Source organism: Megalobrama amblycephala, linkage group LG4 (genome assembly GCF_018812025.1).
Source record: "Megalobrama amblycephala isolate DHTTF-2021 linkage group LG4, ASM1881202v1, whole genome shotgun sequence".
NCBI lineage: Eukaryota > Metazoa > Chordata > Actinopteri > Cypriniformes > Xenocyprididae > Megalobrama > Megalobrama amblycephala.
Window position 1 is genome coordinate 8,529,563 of NC_063047.1, and position 19,282 is coordinate 8,548,844.

General features: G+C 35.5%; 1 protein-coding gene across 2 annotated transcripts in view; it reads left to right on the forward strand.

Moving 5' to 3' along the window:
* Positions 1-19,282, forward strand: part of unc5db (unc-5 netrin receptor Db) — a 165,823-nt gene that overhangs the window by 80,369 nt on the left and 66,172 nt on the right. For both annotated transcript variants that reach the window (XM_048187240.1, XM_048187241.1), the window contains exon 2: positions 4,487-4,702. In XM_048187240.1, the coding sequence (XP_048043197.1) occupies positions 4,487-4,702 (216 nt within the window). The remainder of the gene's footprint in view (positions 1-4,486; positions 4,703-19,282) is intronic.

The following is a 19,282-nucleotide window of genomic DNA, read 5'->3' on the forward strand; positions in this document are numbered from 1 at the left end:
CGGCTCTTGTCTCCGTGAATTCAGTAAGAAACGATGGTAACTTTAACCTCATTTAACAGTACATTAGCAACATGCTAACGAAACATTTAGATAGACAATTTACAAATATCACTAAAAATATCATGCTATCATGGATCATGTCAGTTATTATTGCTCCATCTGCCATTTTCGCTGTTGTTCTTGCTTACCTAGTCTGTTGATTCACCTGTGCAGAACCAGACGTTACTGGCTGCCCTTGTCTAATGCCTTTCGTAATGTTGGGAACATGGGCTGGCATATGCAAATATTGGGGCGTACACCCCGACTGTTACATAACAGTCGGTGTTATGTTGAGATCCGCGTGTTTTCCGGAAGTCTTTTAAACAAATGAGATATACATAAGAAAGAGAAAGCAATGGAATTTGAAACTCAATGTATGTCTTTTCCATGTACTGAATCTAGGGCACCTTTTGGGTTCTTCAAAAAACCTTTCAGTGAACAGATCTTAAAAGAACAATTTATTACAATCGTAATAATCTCAAGAACATTTTTGACACTATAAAGATCCTTTTGGGTAATGGAAATGTTCCATTGATGTAAAAAATTCTTCACGGAACCATCAATGCCAATAAAGAACCTTTATTTTCAAGAGTGTATTGTATTTTTTTTCAGTGAATCTGTCAACAGTATGTGCTCTGTGCAACCAAGACGAATTCCTTCCCTCTATGAAACATCTGCAGAGGAAGAGTAACATTTCATTTTGAATTATTTAGAGTGAGCTCCATGTTTTGTACCTTGAACTTTGAAACCCAGTGTAATATTGTGCATCTAAGATTTCCTGCTTTTGCCTCCTTACCCATGGGGTGATCTGTGACATTCTCCTGACATCCCTAGTGTGACTGTGCTTTTCCACTTAGTGATTCTGCAAATAGCCCAGAATGCACTTCACCGTGAACTAGGTATCACAATCCTGGGAATATAACTGAATAATGTCATTCTTTTCTTTTGTGCTTCTTCAAAGCTGTTTTTCTATACACAGAAAAAGAACATTCAACTACGAATTTTTAATTGTAGGTTAAAGTGCTGTTGGCATGTTTTTTTTTTTGTTTTTTTTTTACATAATTAACATGTCCACTCTTCAGCAAATTTTTGCCCCTCTTAAAAACTTGTCAAGAAAATCACGCAAGATGAATGGTGCTCTCTGCTTTTCTCCTAATCACAGTACATTTGTCTACAGATTGTAGATGAGTAGTGGAGACCACGGGCAATTATAACACCAAATTTCTTCACAAACAAGCTAGACAGATGACACTTGAGTGCAGCTGTTCACAGTGACTGCAATTAAATCGCTGGAGGTCACTGGGCCATTCTGCTGTTGGCTTATAGTAGCCCTTCATACTATTTGGTATATTTATCTATGAGGTGTTTTTTTTGTTCTCTGCACTTCGAATGGTAGTCTACACAATGCTTATAAAGTTGGTTGCACTAGGGACACATGATGTATCTGTACTATATTAGTTATCAAATGATTTTTGAGATTAATGAGATTTTTTACGTACTCTAACATTAGTTATACTACTGTTCAAAAGTACAAAAACACATTTATTGTGAAATATTATTCCAATTTTTAAAATGTAATTTATTCTTGTGATTTCAGGAGCCATTACTCAGTCATATCCTTCAGAAATCATTACAATATGCTGATTTGGTGCTTAAGAAACATTTTTATATTACTATAAATAGTAAAAAGAGTAGTGCTGCTTAATTTTTTTGTGAAAACATTTTTTCAGGATTCTTTGAATAGAAAGTTCAAAGGAACTGCATTTATTTGAAATTTAAATCTTTTATAACATATTAAATGTCTTTACCGTCACTTTTGATCAATTTAATACATCTTTGATGAATAAAAGCATTAGGCTAATTTCTTAAAAATCTTTCAAGCAATGTATGTTCTCTTGTAGTATCTAAAGTGTTAAAAGAGAATATGAAATATGACAAAATAGTATGTATCTAAACTGCTCTTCAGAAAACATACTGTAAGTGTGGTGTGTGTGTGGTTCAGGTATTCCCTATATTCCCTATGGATGTCAATAAGAAATCTTTGACTTTGTGGGATTATTTTTGGTCCCCATAAGGAAAACAGCGTATAAATAATATTAAATTGTTTTCTGAAAATTTAAAAATTAGGGCTGCCCCCTAATAGTTGACCAAATTTTAGTTGAAGAGAAGAGGCTTAGTTGACCAAATTTTAATTAGTCGGTTTTAATTAGTCGCAAACAAAAAATCCACAGGAAGTGCCAAAGCCACGCAGTCCATGACAGACAGATCATGTGGTAATTACAGTATGTCTGGCAGGAAATCCAAACGTTCGCCTATCATTCATCAACCTAACTAAGGCTTATAATTAGAAACTAGTGCTGTCAAACGGTTAATGCATCCAAAATGAAAGTCTGTGTTTACATAATATATGTATGTGTACTGTGACAGTATTTATTATGTACATAAATATGCACACATGCATATATATGTGTGTGTATATATATATATGTATATGTATGTATGTATATATATATATATATATATATATATATATATGTGTGTGTATATATATATGTATATGTATGTATGTATATATATATATATATATATATATATATATATATATGTATATGTATGTGTATATATATATATATGTATATATGTATATATGTATATGTATGTGTATATATATATATATATATATATATATATATAAAACTATTTTATTTTACAAAAACTCAATAATTGTTATGTTGTAAAATAAAGAAAACGGTACAATAAGGTTTCATTAGTTAACTACTTGAGTTAACGAACTAAGAATAAACAATACTTCTACAGCATTTATTAATCTTAGTTAATGTTCATTTCAACATTTACTAATACATTAAAATCAAAAGTGTATTTGTTTTTTAAGTTATATTTATGGGCTTTTTGTGCCTTTATTTGGAGAGGACAGTAGAAAGCAGACGGCAGAGAGAGGGGGGCAGGATCGGCAAAGGACCTCGAGACGGGAATCGAACTCGGGTCGCCGTGAATGCATTTGCGCAGTATGTCAGCACACTAACCACTAGGCTATCGGCACCGATGAAAAGTTGTATTTGTTAACATTAATTAATGCACTGTGAGCTAACATGAACAAACAATGAACAACTGTATTTTTATTAACTAACATTAACAAAGATTAATAAATACTGTAGCAAATGTATCGACCATTGTTAGTTCATGTTCTCTATAGGCGCGTCCACTGTACACCAAAGATGACAAGTCATTGTTGCCAACTTCATCTTTGCAGCTGACATTGACTCAGGAAACCCTAGTTTATTAATAAATTATTGAAACATTCAGACAGTCCGCCTTCTGTTTTTTCCCAGACACATTTGCAATAATTTCTTTTACCGGTGCTCTGCGGCAAGATTACTATGACTACTAGTCAACTAAAATCTGGGGGTGGCCCTAGGAAAAATGCAGACAGGTTTCTGCGAGGGTTGTGTGTAGGGGTTGGATCAGGGGATAGAATATAGACTTTGTACAGTATAAAAACCATTATGTCTATGGAAAGTCCCCATAAAATATGTGTAAACCAAATGTGTGTGTTTGTGTGCATTATCCATTTCAAATAACAGCAAATGCGGGGGGTTGTATAGAATGAAAGACTATTAGATTTCAGTGGGCAGAGTTGAATTAGCTGCTTGTTTAATGGCTTTCATGAGAGTTTACGCATCCGACAGACTTTGCAGTACTCAACACCTTACAACCAGTCTCCCAAAAAGTGTGAATTTTATTCCAGAGTCCCAGGGATAATGTGTGCAATTATTAAAATGACATGGATGTAAAATATCTCTACATAAAATCTTGTTTTCTTCCCTCTATCCTCAACACCTCTTAATCTGTTTTATTTTTCTTCTTCTATATTGGTTTTTCTGCTGTTTTAATTCTTTCTTCCTTTAAAGAGAATGATAGCAGAAAGAAAGAAAAATAAAACAAACACTTGGCCTAAGGAAAAGCTTTCTCACTTTTTTCTGCACCGAGGTGCATTTTAGCTCATCAGTCAAACACAAAGCAATCAGTTGCACCCTCTTCCATCGCTAATTCTTTTATTCTTTTCATCACAAAAGCACTCAGGGAAACCTAATGCGTTTTTAAAGTAGAAAATGACTTGAATTGTTTTAGTGGAATTGTCTCTTTGGCACACAGTTTAAAATCAATGGGAAGCTCAGAACATTCCCCAGAGGAAAAGCACCATATTTACAAACCTGAAGGACTATGAATGCAGACCAAATTTAGAATACATTGTCACATTATTTTTCATCAAATAATTGTAAGTACTAGGCACACATACAAAAGATTTGTCTGGGAGTTTTCATTAATTCACAAATGGTCCTAAAATGAAGATTTTATAAGATTAAATTGTGAATAAATGTGCTGGAGAAATGTGCTTATTTCTTGAATGCTTTCATTGATTTCGCAGGAGCCGTCAGTGATACCCTTGCTGATTCCCTGTCATCAGTTGGTGGCACACTACCTCACTTCCTGCAAGAACCTGAGGATGCTTACATAGTCAAAAACAACCCAATCAAGCTCCGCTGCCGTGCAACTCCTGCCCTGCAGATCTTCTTCAAATGTAATGGGGAATGGGTCCATCAGAATCAACATACCTCACAAGAGTACATGGAACAAAATACTGGTAAGACACATGATCTTACTGCTACTGTCCACTTAATTATTTCTTTCCAAGAAATATTTTATATATGTCCAGACAAACCTATTGGTTAATCTGTAGCTCAGATTCACTTAAATCTGTGACCTGTTAGTTCGTTGGTGAATCTTTTTGGGGCCCGAGCACCGATGGTGTGAGGACCCTATTGTAATTGCTCAGTCTATTAAGCATTTTTGAGGGCCTAAACATGCTCAAAAACTCATGAAACTTGCACATGTGTCAGAAGTGGTAAAAAAATTACATCTCATATGGGTTTCAGAATTAGGTGTGGCAAAATGGCTTGATAGCGGCACCTACAAAATTTCAATTAAGCGCCCTTTGCGCTGCGTTTTTCTTGTACAGGTATGAAATTCAGTAGACACATGTAACAGCCCAATACCTACAAAAAAGTCTGGGGTCCAAATCTGAAAACCCAACAGGAAGTGAGATATTTTGAATTTTCTCTGCATTTTTTATTTTTTTTTCATGAAAGAGGAAGTTGTTGTAACTTGGGCATACGGTATCCGATCTGCCCCAAACTTAACATGATAAGAGTCCTGGCCTAAAGACATTTATATGCCAATATTCAGTTAGTCATAGCGCCACTTGCTGGCAACAGGAAATGGCATGCTTCGCACTGTAATTCACTCCCAGAAACACATTTGTATTGAAGTACTAAACATTCTAGAAACACGTTAAATCACGCAACACTTGGCTAAGAGCTAATGTTTGCGATTAACGCTGCAAAACAGGAAGTTGTTGTAACTCAGGCATACAATGTACGATCTGCTCCAAACTTCATATTTTTGATAAGAGTCCTGGCCTGAAGACATCTACATGGCAATCAGTCATAGTCAAAGCGCCACCTGTTGGCAGCAGGAAGTGTGGCACGTCGAAATGACATTGCTATATTTCTCCTGTATTTACTCGCTTACATGCATGTTGCCCACTGTTCACTGTTTTCCTAAGGCCAACGGGTGGCAGTGAGCCTGCTATTTGCAGCTTTAATTTCTCTTTGATTTTCTACTCTGTATTTTGCTTGGTGTCAAAATACTACCTGTATACCAAAATACTACTACGTCAGTTGGTAAATTTCATTAAGTTTATTCACTACTATATAATTGATCAAGTTTAGTCCATACATTGCTTCAGAATTTATGTCTTCACACTACAGCTGGTTATTTCCCAGTTAGTCTGTATCACAGAGGAGGTTTAGACATTTAGATGCTCATTGTGTTATTCTTATGAATAAATGAAGATCACTATTTGGGAGATTTGGCAATACAATGCTGTAACATTGCGATTCTTTATGCTTACTATGGCTATATTGTGATTCAGAACTGTGGTATATTGTCTTTTCTTCTCACTTCTTTCTCATTCAGCTTCACTGGACATCAGTGCTTTGCACAGTTGTAGTTTTAGCTTGTTCTGAGTTTTGATTTTGATTGAACAGAAATAGAGTGGGCACTGACCAATTCTACAATACGCCAACATTTTTTTTTTCTAAAAATATGAATGTAAAAAAATGTAGCTAAAAATATCTCATATCGATTTTTTTTCCTTCCTTACCTCTACTTGTGAAGTCAGCTATAATATTGTTTTGTAAGATCTGTAAAGTTAATTTCATGTTTCCTTAGCAACTTGCCACCTACAATAATGTCTAGTGCAATTTAGGCCAAATTACAAACACTGTCATAGGTATACACTAGACAGTGCATTGAGGATTTTGGCTTTTGTATTACCAAAAAAAAAAAAGAAAAACCCTAATCCACCAGCTCCTCTGAAGCACACCATGATTAGTCCACATAGGCGTTTGCCTCACATGAAGGCTATGTGGCAGGAAGAGCCTCTTAATTGCTTCTGGAAGTTCATTATTGTGTGATTGCTCTGCTGTGAAATTGTTGAGGTTCTTATAATTGGAAAATGAAAAATCACAACAAATTATTTTCTCATCTACATATGGGAAAAGTCAGAGAATTTTAGGCAAACTTGCTTGCCACGTCACAAACTGTAAAAAGTGATTTGCTATGTTTAAACGTTACTTTAATAACTCATTTATTTTTTTAATACATTCTGATACAGTTGTTGCTGGATTGTTGTGGCTAAGAACAGGAAGAGGAAGCTACAGTACAGTGAGCCACTGAAATGGACGCCTCAAGATTGTCTCAATTTCTGCTTTTACATTGATTTATATGCTCAACAATTGGTCAGAAAAGCCTGGAACCATGCATCTTTCCTGTCTTTTGTCACCAGTAAAGATGGAGGTGACATTATTTAGGTGATGATTCATCTGGTGAGCTGGCAGACCGATTTAACAGATTTTCTGCTTGTTGATCTCAGTTTCATCTCGGTATTGTACATACATGCTCAAGACTTTGCAGCATGTTTTCTCGCCCCTATTTCTGCACCCTTGAGCATTTGCATTTCACGTATCCTTGCACACAGATTCGTTATACCGTTGCCCTCAAAGGACATATCATCATTGCAACTTTGAGTCAGGTCCAGTGGTCATAAATGACGAACCACAAAGATCACATTTCATACGTGAAATAGCATGCATTAGGTTCTAGTATGTCACATGCTTATTTCATTAAACGTTTTGTTTCTTTATCTAGTTTGCTATCTGTTGTACAACAGATGTACAGCAGATTTCTTAGGACAGGTTGCTCACCATTGCCTGCTGCCCTTTTGCTCTGTCCAGTCACAATATGGAAAGCAGTAATTTCCTCTCCTGAGAATATACTTCCCCCATTACCAGGTTCACTGCCTGCAGTGTTGCCAAGGCGATGAAATGTATCAGTCTGGACCCAAGTGGATTTGCAATTAGAAGAGCCAGAGGAAGTCTCCATTCGGCCAATCACATTGCCAGCTTTACATCAGTGCTAAACTCATAACCAGTGATAACGACATCCTTTATAGCACCCCACCATGCCACCATAATGGATGACAAAAATGGGGATTGGATTAGAAGGATGCTAATCAGAGCCACAGATCTTCAAAGAATTGGATTTTATTGATTAAAGCATGGGTCTTCAATGTCATCGCAAGCGGAAGATAAGATCTCTTATTTACCAGCCAGACAGATAAGCAGCAACACATTGCCCTTGAGTTTAGTCCATGTGCCGATCGAGAAGTACCAATCCAAACCTGTTGGAAGGGACACTTACTTATGTGACAATGTCTGGACTTAAAATATGTTAACTTATTTTTCGTGTTTTTGTTATTCTAGCATAAAATTAAATTAAGACCAAATAGTCTGCTTTGGTTTTATTTATTTATTTATTTTTATGTTAGGAAGAGAAAACAGATGACAGAAGGGCAGCAGAAGGGACTGTCATGTTTATAGCTGATAAATATAGCTGATTTTCTCCTTCATAAAGTAACGGGTGACAGTGTTGATCAGCTCAAATGTGTGTCTCGATCTAATTCATTTAATGTTTTCCCATGGTGCATCAACTGGCATTTCTTTAATGTGGTTCTCAAATTGGTGCACAAACCCATAGGGGTGTGACAGAAAATGTTTGGAATGGTAGAAAGTTTTTAGAAATTTAAATATCATATGTTTTATTGCAGATAAAGTTCCTATAACACAAAAATATTGTTCCTCTCATTTCGCAAACACCTCTGTTATCAAATAGTTTTCAGTTTCTGTTTTCAGAATGGGTGAGAACTGACAATTAATATGCCTTACAGGAGGCTTCATATTGAGTCCCTCTCAAAACATGGACAATTTAATGAGAATGATCCTGAAAACTGTCCTCCATTTACTGTCAATTTTATAGACCTCATGTAAACATTCAGGCCATCTGTCTAACTATAATAATCTTTATTACATGGCTCTATTAATTTTTGATTGCAGTCAGATTGAATATTGACCACAAAACCATGCCATGCAACCATTTAGGTTCATCGAAGAGTCCTGAAAAAAAGTATCATGGTTTCCACAAAAACATAAGCAGCACAACAGTTTTTGTTGTTGTTGTTGTTGTTGTTGTTGTTGTTTACATTTCTTGAGCAACAAATCAGCATATTAGAATGATTTCTGAAGGATAATGTGCCACCGAAGACTGGATTAATGGCTGCTGAAAATTCAGCTTTGCCAGCACAAAAATAAGTTACATTTTAAAATATATATAAATAGAAAACAGTTATTTTGAATTGTAATAATACTTCACAATATTATTGAATTTTTCATTAAACAAGCACAACCTTGTTGAGCATAAGAGACTATTTTAAAAATCATTAAAAAATCTTACCGACTTGTTATTAATGACCAGCCAACTGTTATTCTTTATTTATAAAATGTCTCTTCTGATACACAAAGTGAAAAATTTCATGAGCCATGTTGTTTATTATTGTTGAAAATAATAACATGAAGGAAAGTGATAATGCCTCCATCTATTCCTGCTTTAGGCACACAGTGGGATTGCAAATTTGCTGTGAATTCAATGATTGCCGGAATTCCATGAATTGATGGATTTAGCTGTGCACTGTAATATTTTTGCACATTAGTACTATAATCAGTGACAAAAACATGTTTAATACATCAGCTAATTATATGCTCTCTTATGGTTTTTGCCCCAGCAAATCAATTGCTGATGTACTGAATGCCTTAATAATCCAACCCTTAAGGTGATGAATGTGCTTTATGATACTAGTTACTGTGCTTCAATAATTTGCTTGGTTGAATTATAGCACAGCAGGAGTTGAAAAGCGCTTCATTTATGCTGGTCTTAAAGTGACTGGTAAAACATCAAGATGCATTCTTTCCTTCCAAAATGAGCATTAATAATGCTATATGGAAAGCAATATATACAAACTTGTAATATTTTTCCTTTTTATTCTTCAGTGTTGACTGTGGAAGAGGTCTGAAATGTTCAAAGGTGTTCGATGAACCTCATCCTTTTTAGAACTATCTCAGGTTTATTTGTTCCAGGCTCTGCAATATCAGCCCAGGAGAACAGTTATAGAGCATAACCATCATATGAAAAATCATCCTCCTCTAAGTCATTTATCACGGCTTTGCCAAAGGAGGAAGGCACGACTGCCGCGCTGCTCGCTGTGCCTCTATTATTGTCCTTTACTGATAAATGACAAGCTGAAACTTCTATGCAGCAGCACACAAATAAGCCCTACAGACTACTCCATTTAGGATTATAACCTGTGGATTTTGTAAAAAAAAAAAAAAAAAAAAAAATCTCTGTTGATAGTGTCTGTGGAGAGAGAATCCAATTGACTGTGACCAAAAACTAGACTATGCTTTTTCTTCCTGTCTATAGATTAGAGTCAAATAGAAAGAGGCAGGTCCAGACAAATTCCAAACACTATAGGGGGCGCAGGCACTGCCTAGACCCGATAATGAGCTCTTTGTGTCCCCGTCATACCTGAAGTGAAGGCCTTGAGTCCTGGTGACCAAGCAGCAGTGACAAACTAACAATGACAGTATCTGTCCTCTGGCAGTGTGCATGCTTTTCTTCTCTGCCATTGAGTGTCACATTCTAATGGCTGCTATCGCCAGGAATTAAGTCAATATGTTCCTGGAGTTTTATGGTTTGAATTAGCGGAAGTTGTTTACTAGGATCTTAAATATGCTTTTTGGTGTTTGCAACTTAAAAGAGAGACATTTTAATTTCAATGTTAAAGCATTTTGTTACGTTCAGAGTCATTTATTTTATTTTTTATTTTCGGCTCCACATGAATATCATCATGCAGTAGTCAGAATTGTTACCTGCTCAAATTTCTCTACCATTTGAGAGAAAATTACTGGGCATGCACAGTAACATTAAGTGTGCTCACCATTGCAACTGTCATCAAATCAAAACCTGTGAAATTATATATAATAAAACATAGTCTAAAACTCTTGTATGTCTTGTCGCTCTTGCATTGGACAGCCTAATTGATTATAATGGGAGTGATGTAGTTGTCATGTCATGCTGTTCGCTTTCACACTGCGATTGGCTGCTGTTTTTTTCCTTTCCAAGCCCAACTGAGAAAACCTGAAAAAGCTTGCAAAATTACTGCATATGAATATTAAGTGTCTAGAATTGTACATACTTATATATTAAATATTAGTGTTTCTATTAGTATGTTCATATTCACTTTATATTTTAGTATGAAATTGCTAAAATGTAAAGTTGCTTGGTAACCTGATTCACTATATGGATTTGTTAATTTGCCAGTTTATTAGCATCTTCTGCCTTTCAGCCATCATTAGCTCTGCTTTCGTTAGTTAGGCCTTCTGGGCAGACGTCATATAACAAAATTAATTATTCATAAGCATATTCTTTACATTAGTAAATTGTATCTAATAAAAAAAGTAATTTATGTGCACCTCACAAAACATTGGATTTGCTTTCATTAATTGGTATTCATTTCATACTGGTAAATTTCATAATTATTAATACTCTTAATAAACATTATATTATTTATTCTTAACTGAGCATTAGTTTACAAAATATTTTCAAATATATATCATGACATTAACTTTTTTTGCTACAGATGTTGAAAGTTTTGTAGAACAAACAACACAATTATAACAGAAGTATTAAACACCTGTTACCATTTCTGAAAGCAACCAAAAATCTTATTAAATCTCAGTAAAAGTCTTAAAATGATGGTAAACATAACCCATTTTTCTTGTGCATATCATAATATTTTTTAACTCCACAGTTATACTCTAAAAGGGGTCATGTGAAGCTTTTAATGTTTTACTTTTCCTTTAGTGTGTTTTGTTTCTGATTACTATCTGCAAAGTTACAAAACCGCTGTTGCTTTCAGAGGTGAATCAGAAGTCAAGATTTTCTTGTTCTTGAGCAGTAAAACCCAAGGTTATTTCGTAAACGAAAACTGAAATTAAGATGGTGCTTCATGCACATGAGCTGAGGCAGTAGGGCTGAGCGATTAAGTCCTAAGCGGCAATTCAGACAGAATATGTTTTTGCTTTTAAAAAGCAAGACGCGGGCAGTGGAATGGGAAATAAGGCAAGGCTGCAACAGCCAAATATGTCCATCAAGTGTTTACAAAAACAATTGAAAAGCAGCGCAATGCAAAAACCTGTATAGAACTACTACTGTGTGTTTGAGATTTAATGTTTGCATGATGGTGACAGGCTGAAAAGTGCTGTTATTTTCTTTGTTTTTACAAAAAATTAATATTAATATCCACATGGATACATTTCTCCACAGCATAGGGAATACTAGGACTACACACACACACACGCTGCATTTACACTTCATTATTTAATCACACTGGCTTCACAGCAGGTTGTGTTTGCTGTAGATGACTTGAACTGTTTCTGGATTTACCAGTGGCCACACTGCTATATTTCATTCTGATCGATTGGCTTGATCATCCGCATTTTCAGAATCCGACTCTGGCTCGAACTGATACGGTATAACCAACGACATTACTGTTAAACTGTGTGTTTACAAATGCTTTGGAAGCCTTGGAAGCTGAAGCTTGTGATTATGGTACGAGGCATTACATTTCTGACACTCTCTTAAGATGTTTAAATCTTGAGGTGCCAATCACAACACACTGGGTCAGCTGGTCAATCAGAGCAATCTGAGCTTTTTGGAAAGAGGGGCTTTGTAGAAATCAGTACATTTCAGACAGACTGGGAATAGAGGAGCTATAATAATTTACAGTTTGTGAATGTGTCTTTTGAACATTAAAGCATGTTAACCTATTCTATTACAGCCAATAATCAAAATAATGAACTTTTAAAATGGCATCATACGACACCCCTTTAATATATTTTGCCTAGGTGCTGGGCAAAAATAAAAACAAGGCTTGAGTCAGTGCCTAAGCACCGCAGTTCTTTTTCACAATTTATTGGGCTTTCTTATTCATGCATGTTTCTTTATCGCTCTAAAGCAGTAGCTACAGAAGTTTGCTGCACAAATATATTTGGGAAATCAATGGAAGCAGAGCACTGCAATACTACACGCAACAAACTCTAACTTTACACAAACAAACTGCTCTGTCTCGCATATGCAAAACTGTTGCACGCGTGCTACTGTGGTAAATGTATTCATCGCGCAGACTGATTTTTTTTTTTTTTTCCCGTAGCATGTGTGAAACAGCCCTGTGTGAAAGTTTCATTCATTTTGTATTTAAATTTTCACTAACTACTAGAAACGTTTCAAGATCTGTCAAGATATATATGAAGTTTGTTAATGACTAATGAATAAGCCATGTTAACATATATTGGTTAATTAAGTGATCAGCTGTAGCTGCTGTTAATGCTGGTAACAGAATGAAAACTGAAAACAGTTTAAATCAATGAGATTTCATATCTAAAAGATATCTAATATTCTTTATCAAATATCAAATCACATGTTTTAAATTTTTCACTGCCTGCTTGTGCATAAATATATTGATTTTTGAATGATATATCCTGTATGTTATTTTGTTTAATTCACCCTATTTGCTTGTTATACTGTGTGTTTTTTTCTGATTTGTCTTGATCAGTTGCATTGAGGCATTAAAAAACTGACTGTGATTGTGTCTATAAATATTTGAATTTAGTGCTACAAGATCTCCTAAACACAATTCTAAGAGCAAAGCCCTGTTCCAGTGTCACTTCTTTTCTATTTATACTAATTTCTTCTCTCCTCTGTCTCAAATCACTTTCCAGTGACTGCACATAAAAGCTTCAGGGCAGTTGTAGCTCATGTGGCTCAGTCCAGCTCTGTGTCATGGAAGAGAGAGCCAGCTGACTACTGCGAGTTATGATGTGTCAGAGCTGACATGTGATGTGGTGTTGACATCTGTTAGCGACAGCTTCTCAGAAAAAAAAAAAAAAGCTTCTTTCTGAGAAAGTGCCTCTGCGCTACAATAGCTGACTGCCAATGAAGGACAGAGAAAGAGAGGGAGGACTTTTGCAGCACAACAAATGGAAGCTGACTGCAAAGTAAGGGCAGTGAAAGAGGACAAATACAGGGCATTACTACCTTTTGAAAGGGAGGATATTATCAGAAATTACAAATTTAAATCAGACCTGCAAAACCTGTGCCTTTCAACTGTTGGACTTCTTTAATAGCAAGGGGTGAAGAAACCCTGTAACAATATTTGCCTTAATATTAATGAGGAAAGCTAATACATTTTAGATGTTTAGCTGTTAAGCATCAAGTCATCAGATCCAACTGACATGACACATACTAAACCATTTTTTTTTGTCAACAGGGTTACAAAATGCTCTTTCTAGCTATTCACTTTATAGTTTCCTCTCTCTCTTAAAAGATTCAGTTGAAGACATTTATGTATTATATCACCCTCAAATGTACATATTTAATTTACTGTATCAAAAAACTATTAATTTAGCTTTCTTGTTGTTGTGCAATAAACAGCTAATATTTTAACCAGTAGCATTTTGTTAACTATTAATAAACTATTAAGAGGTCATTTAAACAGAATTTTTAAATCTCTTTTCTAAATGTTATTTAAATCTTATTGTGAACGATTCATCCATGCATGTTTGTTTATTTATTTATTTTTGAGTTAGTAATTTTTAATCAAAACTAGTGATTTTCCTGTAAAATGATAGACTTCTCTCTGTGACATATGCTGGACTTCTCCAGTCATTTAGTCCGCTTAAACTCCGCTCCTTTTTTACAATCTACTGCAAGCTCACAATGTAAAATATTTATGAATCTTTAATATTCTAAAGATATTTATGTAATTGCTCGATACATTTTAGATCCTTCATCCTTATCACCTAACATAATAATTTTATAGAGAATATAAAAAGAACATAATATATAATGAATACATATGTAGGAACCGTGGATGAACCAGACAAATGAATCATTTAGATGATTCTTTCAAAACATAATTCTAATTCAGAATCGAGGTTTCGGCTCCAGCTCATCTGCATAGAAAACCAATGCTGATTACTTTTTATGACATCCATGTTTCCTGACAGAAGGAGAAGTGATGAACTCAGCCATTTGTGACACCAAATGGTCACCTAGAAGATAAAGAGTCTTTGATCACCAAATCAGAAGGGACAGAGACAAAGCAGACCTTTTGTTTCCTAACTTCACAGAAAAACCAACGAAGACTGTTCTAAACTGCATCAAAATGGTTCTAAACAATTTTAAATGAACTTGTCAAACATCTTTTAACTACATACATTTTACACTGTGTCCACAAATACTACCTGTAACCAGTTTTGCTTTAGAACACTCACAATTCAGGTAAATGTGATAACTCTTGAATGACTGACTGAAAGTATGCCTTATATGGACTTGATTTAATTCTTTTCATCTTTCCTAAATCCTGGCTTGAATGAAATCTGTTTAAAATGTATCATATTCCATTTAATAGAAATTGTGGTTGAAATGGTACTCTCTGCTAAAGCAGAGATGGGTAGTAACAATGATTCATGATTGGGGGCAGAGAAAAGCCCTTTTGAAACAGGACAATATCTGATTGACCAAAACCCCTCTGAGGTGTGACAAACAACTAAGTTTAAATAGTTATATCGCAAGAGACTAGACAAGACAAGAGAAGACAAGAAACTAGAAGAAAGAACCAGTCAGCCGTGACCAGAGTAAGCAGAACAACGCGTAACCATGGAGTAACAAGAAGAACAGACAAGCAGCTCATTCAAGCCATCCAACTTTCACTCACTTTTTTTTTCTTTTACTAAACTTTCTTTTCCGCTGAAAGTCTTGTGTTTCTAAGTTTTGCCGCAAAGCTCAACCAACGACTTCTGCCGCTTCAGCTTTAAATCCAGCCATGACAAAGAGACTTACTTCCATTTTTCAGCAAGCTCAAACGTGATTGGTTTTGACCTAACCACTATCTGGACCTGAAGAGACTTGGAAAACCCTTCTCTGCATGCTGCCGAGGGAAATTCACATTTAAAGTCGACTAAAGCAAGTACCCCAGATTAAAACTGAACTGGTGCATTTAAATGAATGATTCATGGTTCGTTCAGGTCTTTGAAGTGCATTGCTAGGAATTATGTTCATCATATCACTTTCTCTCTCTTAAAACTCTTTCTCTCTCATTTCCTTTCTTACTGCAACGCGTATGAATGAATGTTTACTCTATTTTGATACCATAGACATCATTGTTTATATCCAAACTATAAGCTTTTATCCCAGTACTTCTGTGATAATTTGAATTATTGTAGCAGAAATAATGATACTGTGTGGTTGAAAAGACTGTTTGTGAAGCTGTTTCATATGACAACCGCTCTCTCTAGATCAGAAGCAGCACCAATGCAGATTTGAACATTAGCTGTGATCGTACTTTTCAAAGGTTTAACAGACATAGCCAAATCACTTTCATTTAGGAATAAGATCGCATGGGTATTTGAATTGAGTTTGCGATCTTTTAACAATTAATCATGTATCTCTACCTTACAGGGTGCAGTAATAGAGAATAAAAAAGAAAATAATGCCTGAAACATTGGTATAACACAGTTCAAAGGTCTGCAATGGCTACTCAGGATGGGTAGCATGTAAAGGAATTCAAACATTGGATGCAATGTAGATGCTATTGCAGAAACAACCTTGAATATGGATCTATGTCTTTCAGGTCATTTTTTATTTTTGATTCTTGTAGTCTTCCCTTCATTGCTCTAATAGCACTTTGTGCCGTGGTAGTTATGATAATTATTTATTTGGAGTTACGCTGGAGGGAGCTGCCATGCAGAGCGGGTGGGGAGAACATGAGTGTGTGATGGAGGATGACATTAATGTGCTATTAAAGCTTCTACCCCCTGAGCAAAGTGTCACATTCGCCACTGTGAGCTCAAGAACACACACATGCACACAATGAGATGAGTCATTTGGAGGAGGTCACACCAATGCTTTATAAGTTAGTTGAGAAAAAACCTGTTACTCATAGCCCTTTGCAATCTCACACTGTATAGGTCCACATTAGTAATGCAAGTAGTCATTTAACTGATGCTTTAGCATAAAGCAACTCTTATTATCTGGTTATTTCCCCTGGAGCAAGCTGGGGTTAAATGCCCTGTTCAAGGGCACAACAGGTCCTTGTTTGAATATCTGCTGACAGTGAGAAAATTGGCTAAAAAGTTTGTGTGTGTGTGTATATATCTGTCACGATTCCTGTCATTTCCCAGACTCCAATTCCCATAATCCTCCCTGCCAGTCACCTGCACACACTCCACACTAATCAGTAATCACCACACCCAGCTGCAGCACATTAACCGGACTATAAAGGACTCTCATTCACATCACATCATTGCGAAGTCTTGTTTACCACGATTACAATTCCGAGCATTGTTATTCTGTCTGTCTACCTGTTTAAAGATTCTCTGCCGCCTAACTTTGGACTGTATATTGTTTCCCGACCTGTGAGTGATATCTGCCTGCCTCGACTTCTGCCTGTACTGTGACCACGATTCTGCCTGTCCCTTGCTGTTCCTGTCTGCCCCTGTTCGACAACGCACTTGCACAATAAAAGCGTGCATTTGGATTCAAACCTGTTTGACCAATCATTACAATATCCATATACAGTAATCTATTAAAATAAATAAAAAATAAATTTTTGATTAAAGCAAAATTTTACTGAGGTGACGTGACAAGCATCTTTATTTATTTGTTTATTTATTTGTTTAGAAGGGAGTTACAAGTGGCAGTTTTACATTTTTTTTTTACTAGGAATAATTGTGCAACTTCATTTTTACCTTAACCTCTTCAGTTATTCAGAATAAATGTTTGCTGTCAGTTCTGTTGGTTGTTTAGGATGCCAAGCTGCCATAGGTTATTTTAAAGTACTTAAAATGAATTTAAGTTAAATTCTTACAAAAGCGAAAATTGGAAATTCTGACTTGGAATACACTAAATACTGTATGTCTAGAGCAGCCTCACTTACTGGTCCTCCAATTGCTGTCGCTCTCCATGGTTCTGAAATAATCTTTCTCTGCTACAGCGGGTGACACAAAAGCTGCAAATCAGTTGCTGGAAGCCTTTGCTGGAATCACATGGAACAAAACATTACACAGTTCTCGCTGTGCCATGTCCTGTTCTAAGTCTGTTCAAACACTGAAATACCACTAAAGTCATTCCCTGTGGCTGCTGCCACGTAATGTAAGCAGCTTTCTTTGAGTCTTGCTAGTGAAGTATTACGAAAGGAACTGGTGTAAAGCAAAGCGCATTAAAAGTGACTTGGAAATGTCGCTGATTGATGTGGTATATTGTGAACTTGAAAGTGAAGTTCTTCTTGAGTGCTGCTTTTCATATTCTATGCTGTCACAACTATGTGCCACCAATCTAAAAAACTTTTTAGGATCTCAGATACTTTTTAACATCAGGTTTTAAAGGTCACGTTCATGTAGCACACCTATTGTCTGGCTGTCGCTTATATAGGCTTACACAGACTTTCCTCTAACAGTTTGTTGCACACAGAGCACCAGAAGCATCCGCTTAGTATATCTAATACTTCTTGAGCCAAAGCTTCAAATGATTGTCACGTCCTGTCAGTTTCTGGCCCTTATATTGAGTCTGTGGCTGTGCTACATGAGGCAGACTGGATTAACTAGCTCTAAATAAAGCTTAGAGGAAAAATGAAATCTGTTATTTTTTTTATTTTATTACTTGACAAAGTTAAATATCATCCTGACCATTTTGGTCATTGCCAAAAGACAAATGAGATGCATTAGGAGTGACTATTTGTGTAGTTCAATACATGGCTTTACGAATGGTCAAAGTCATGTTTGATTTTCAGGGAACACATATGGGCCGATGTAGTTTATGTTCTGAATGCACTGTACGTAACATTGGATAATCTGCCAAATGTTAGGGTGGGAACAAATATGCGTTAATTTTTAATTTTTTTTTAAATGTTGTGATATTTTAAATAACTATATATACAGTATATTATATATACTTTTATATACTATATATATAAGATTCCAGTGACAATCAATTTGTCTGTCCACACCAGACATAACGCGAATACATGTGACAAAAGCGATCAAAAATCACATTTGATCAAAATAGCATGTGTGTGGGTTCTCTCTCCAAGCTCACTGCACTCACAATGAAATGGATAAGTACTTTATAAATATTACACCATTTTAACATCTTTAAAAATACATCATGAGTTAATGAAACAATCTTTGTCGTAGAATGAACTTGATTGTTCATGTTGAGTTGACAGTTAAACGTTCTTATTTTCTTTCATTTATTTTAAAAATCTGAGAATTATCCATTGTTGCTTTCAGTATGGCTATAAAGGGCACAAAAATTATATTCAAACTCTTATTAGACACTTATAACATTAAATAAAGCACATAAACAGTACCTGAGATTACCATTGTCATACTTTGTGTTGCTAACGCGGCCGGTTAGAACAAAAACCTTTTATCATGTGTCATGGTGTCGCGTCTGGTTAGCTCACGGTGTTTGAACAATTTCTGAAAAAAGACTAGACTTCACTGGAATAAATTACATTTTAAAGTATATTAATAAAACAGTTATTTTAAATTGTTATAATATTTCTCAATATCATTGTTTTTACTGTAATTCCACTTAAAGTAATAGATTGCAGTATTCGTATATTCTAGTTTTGAATATCTATACTCTA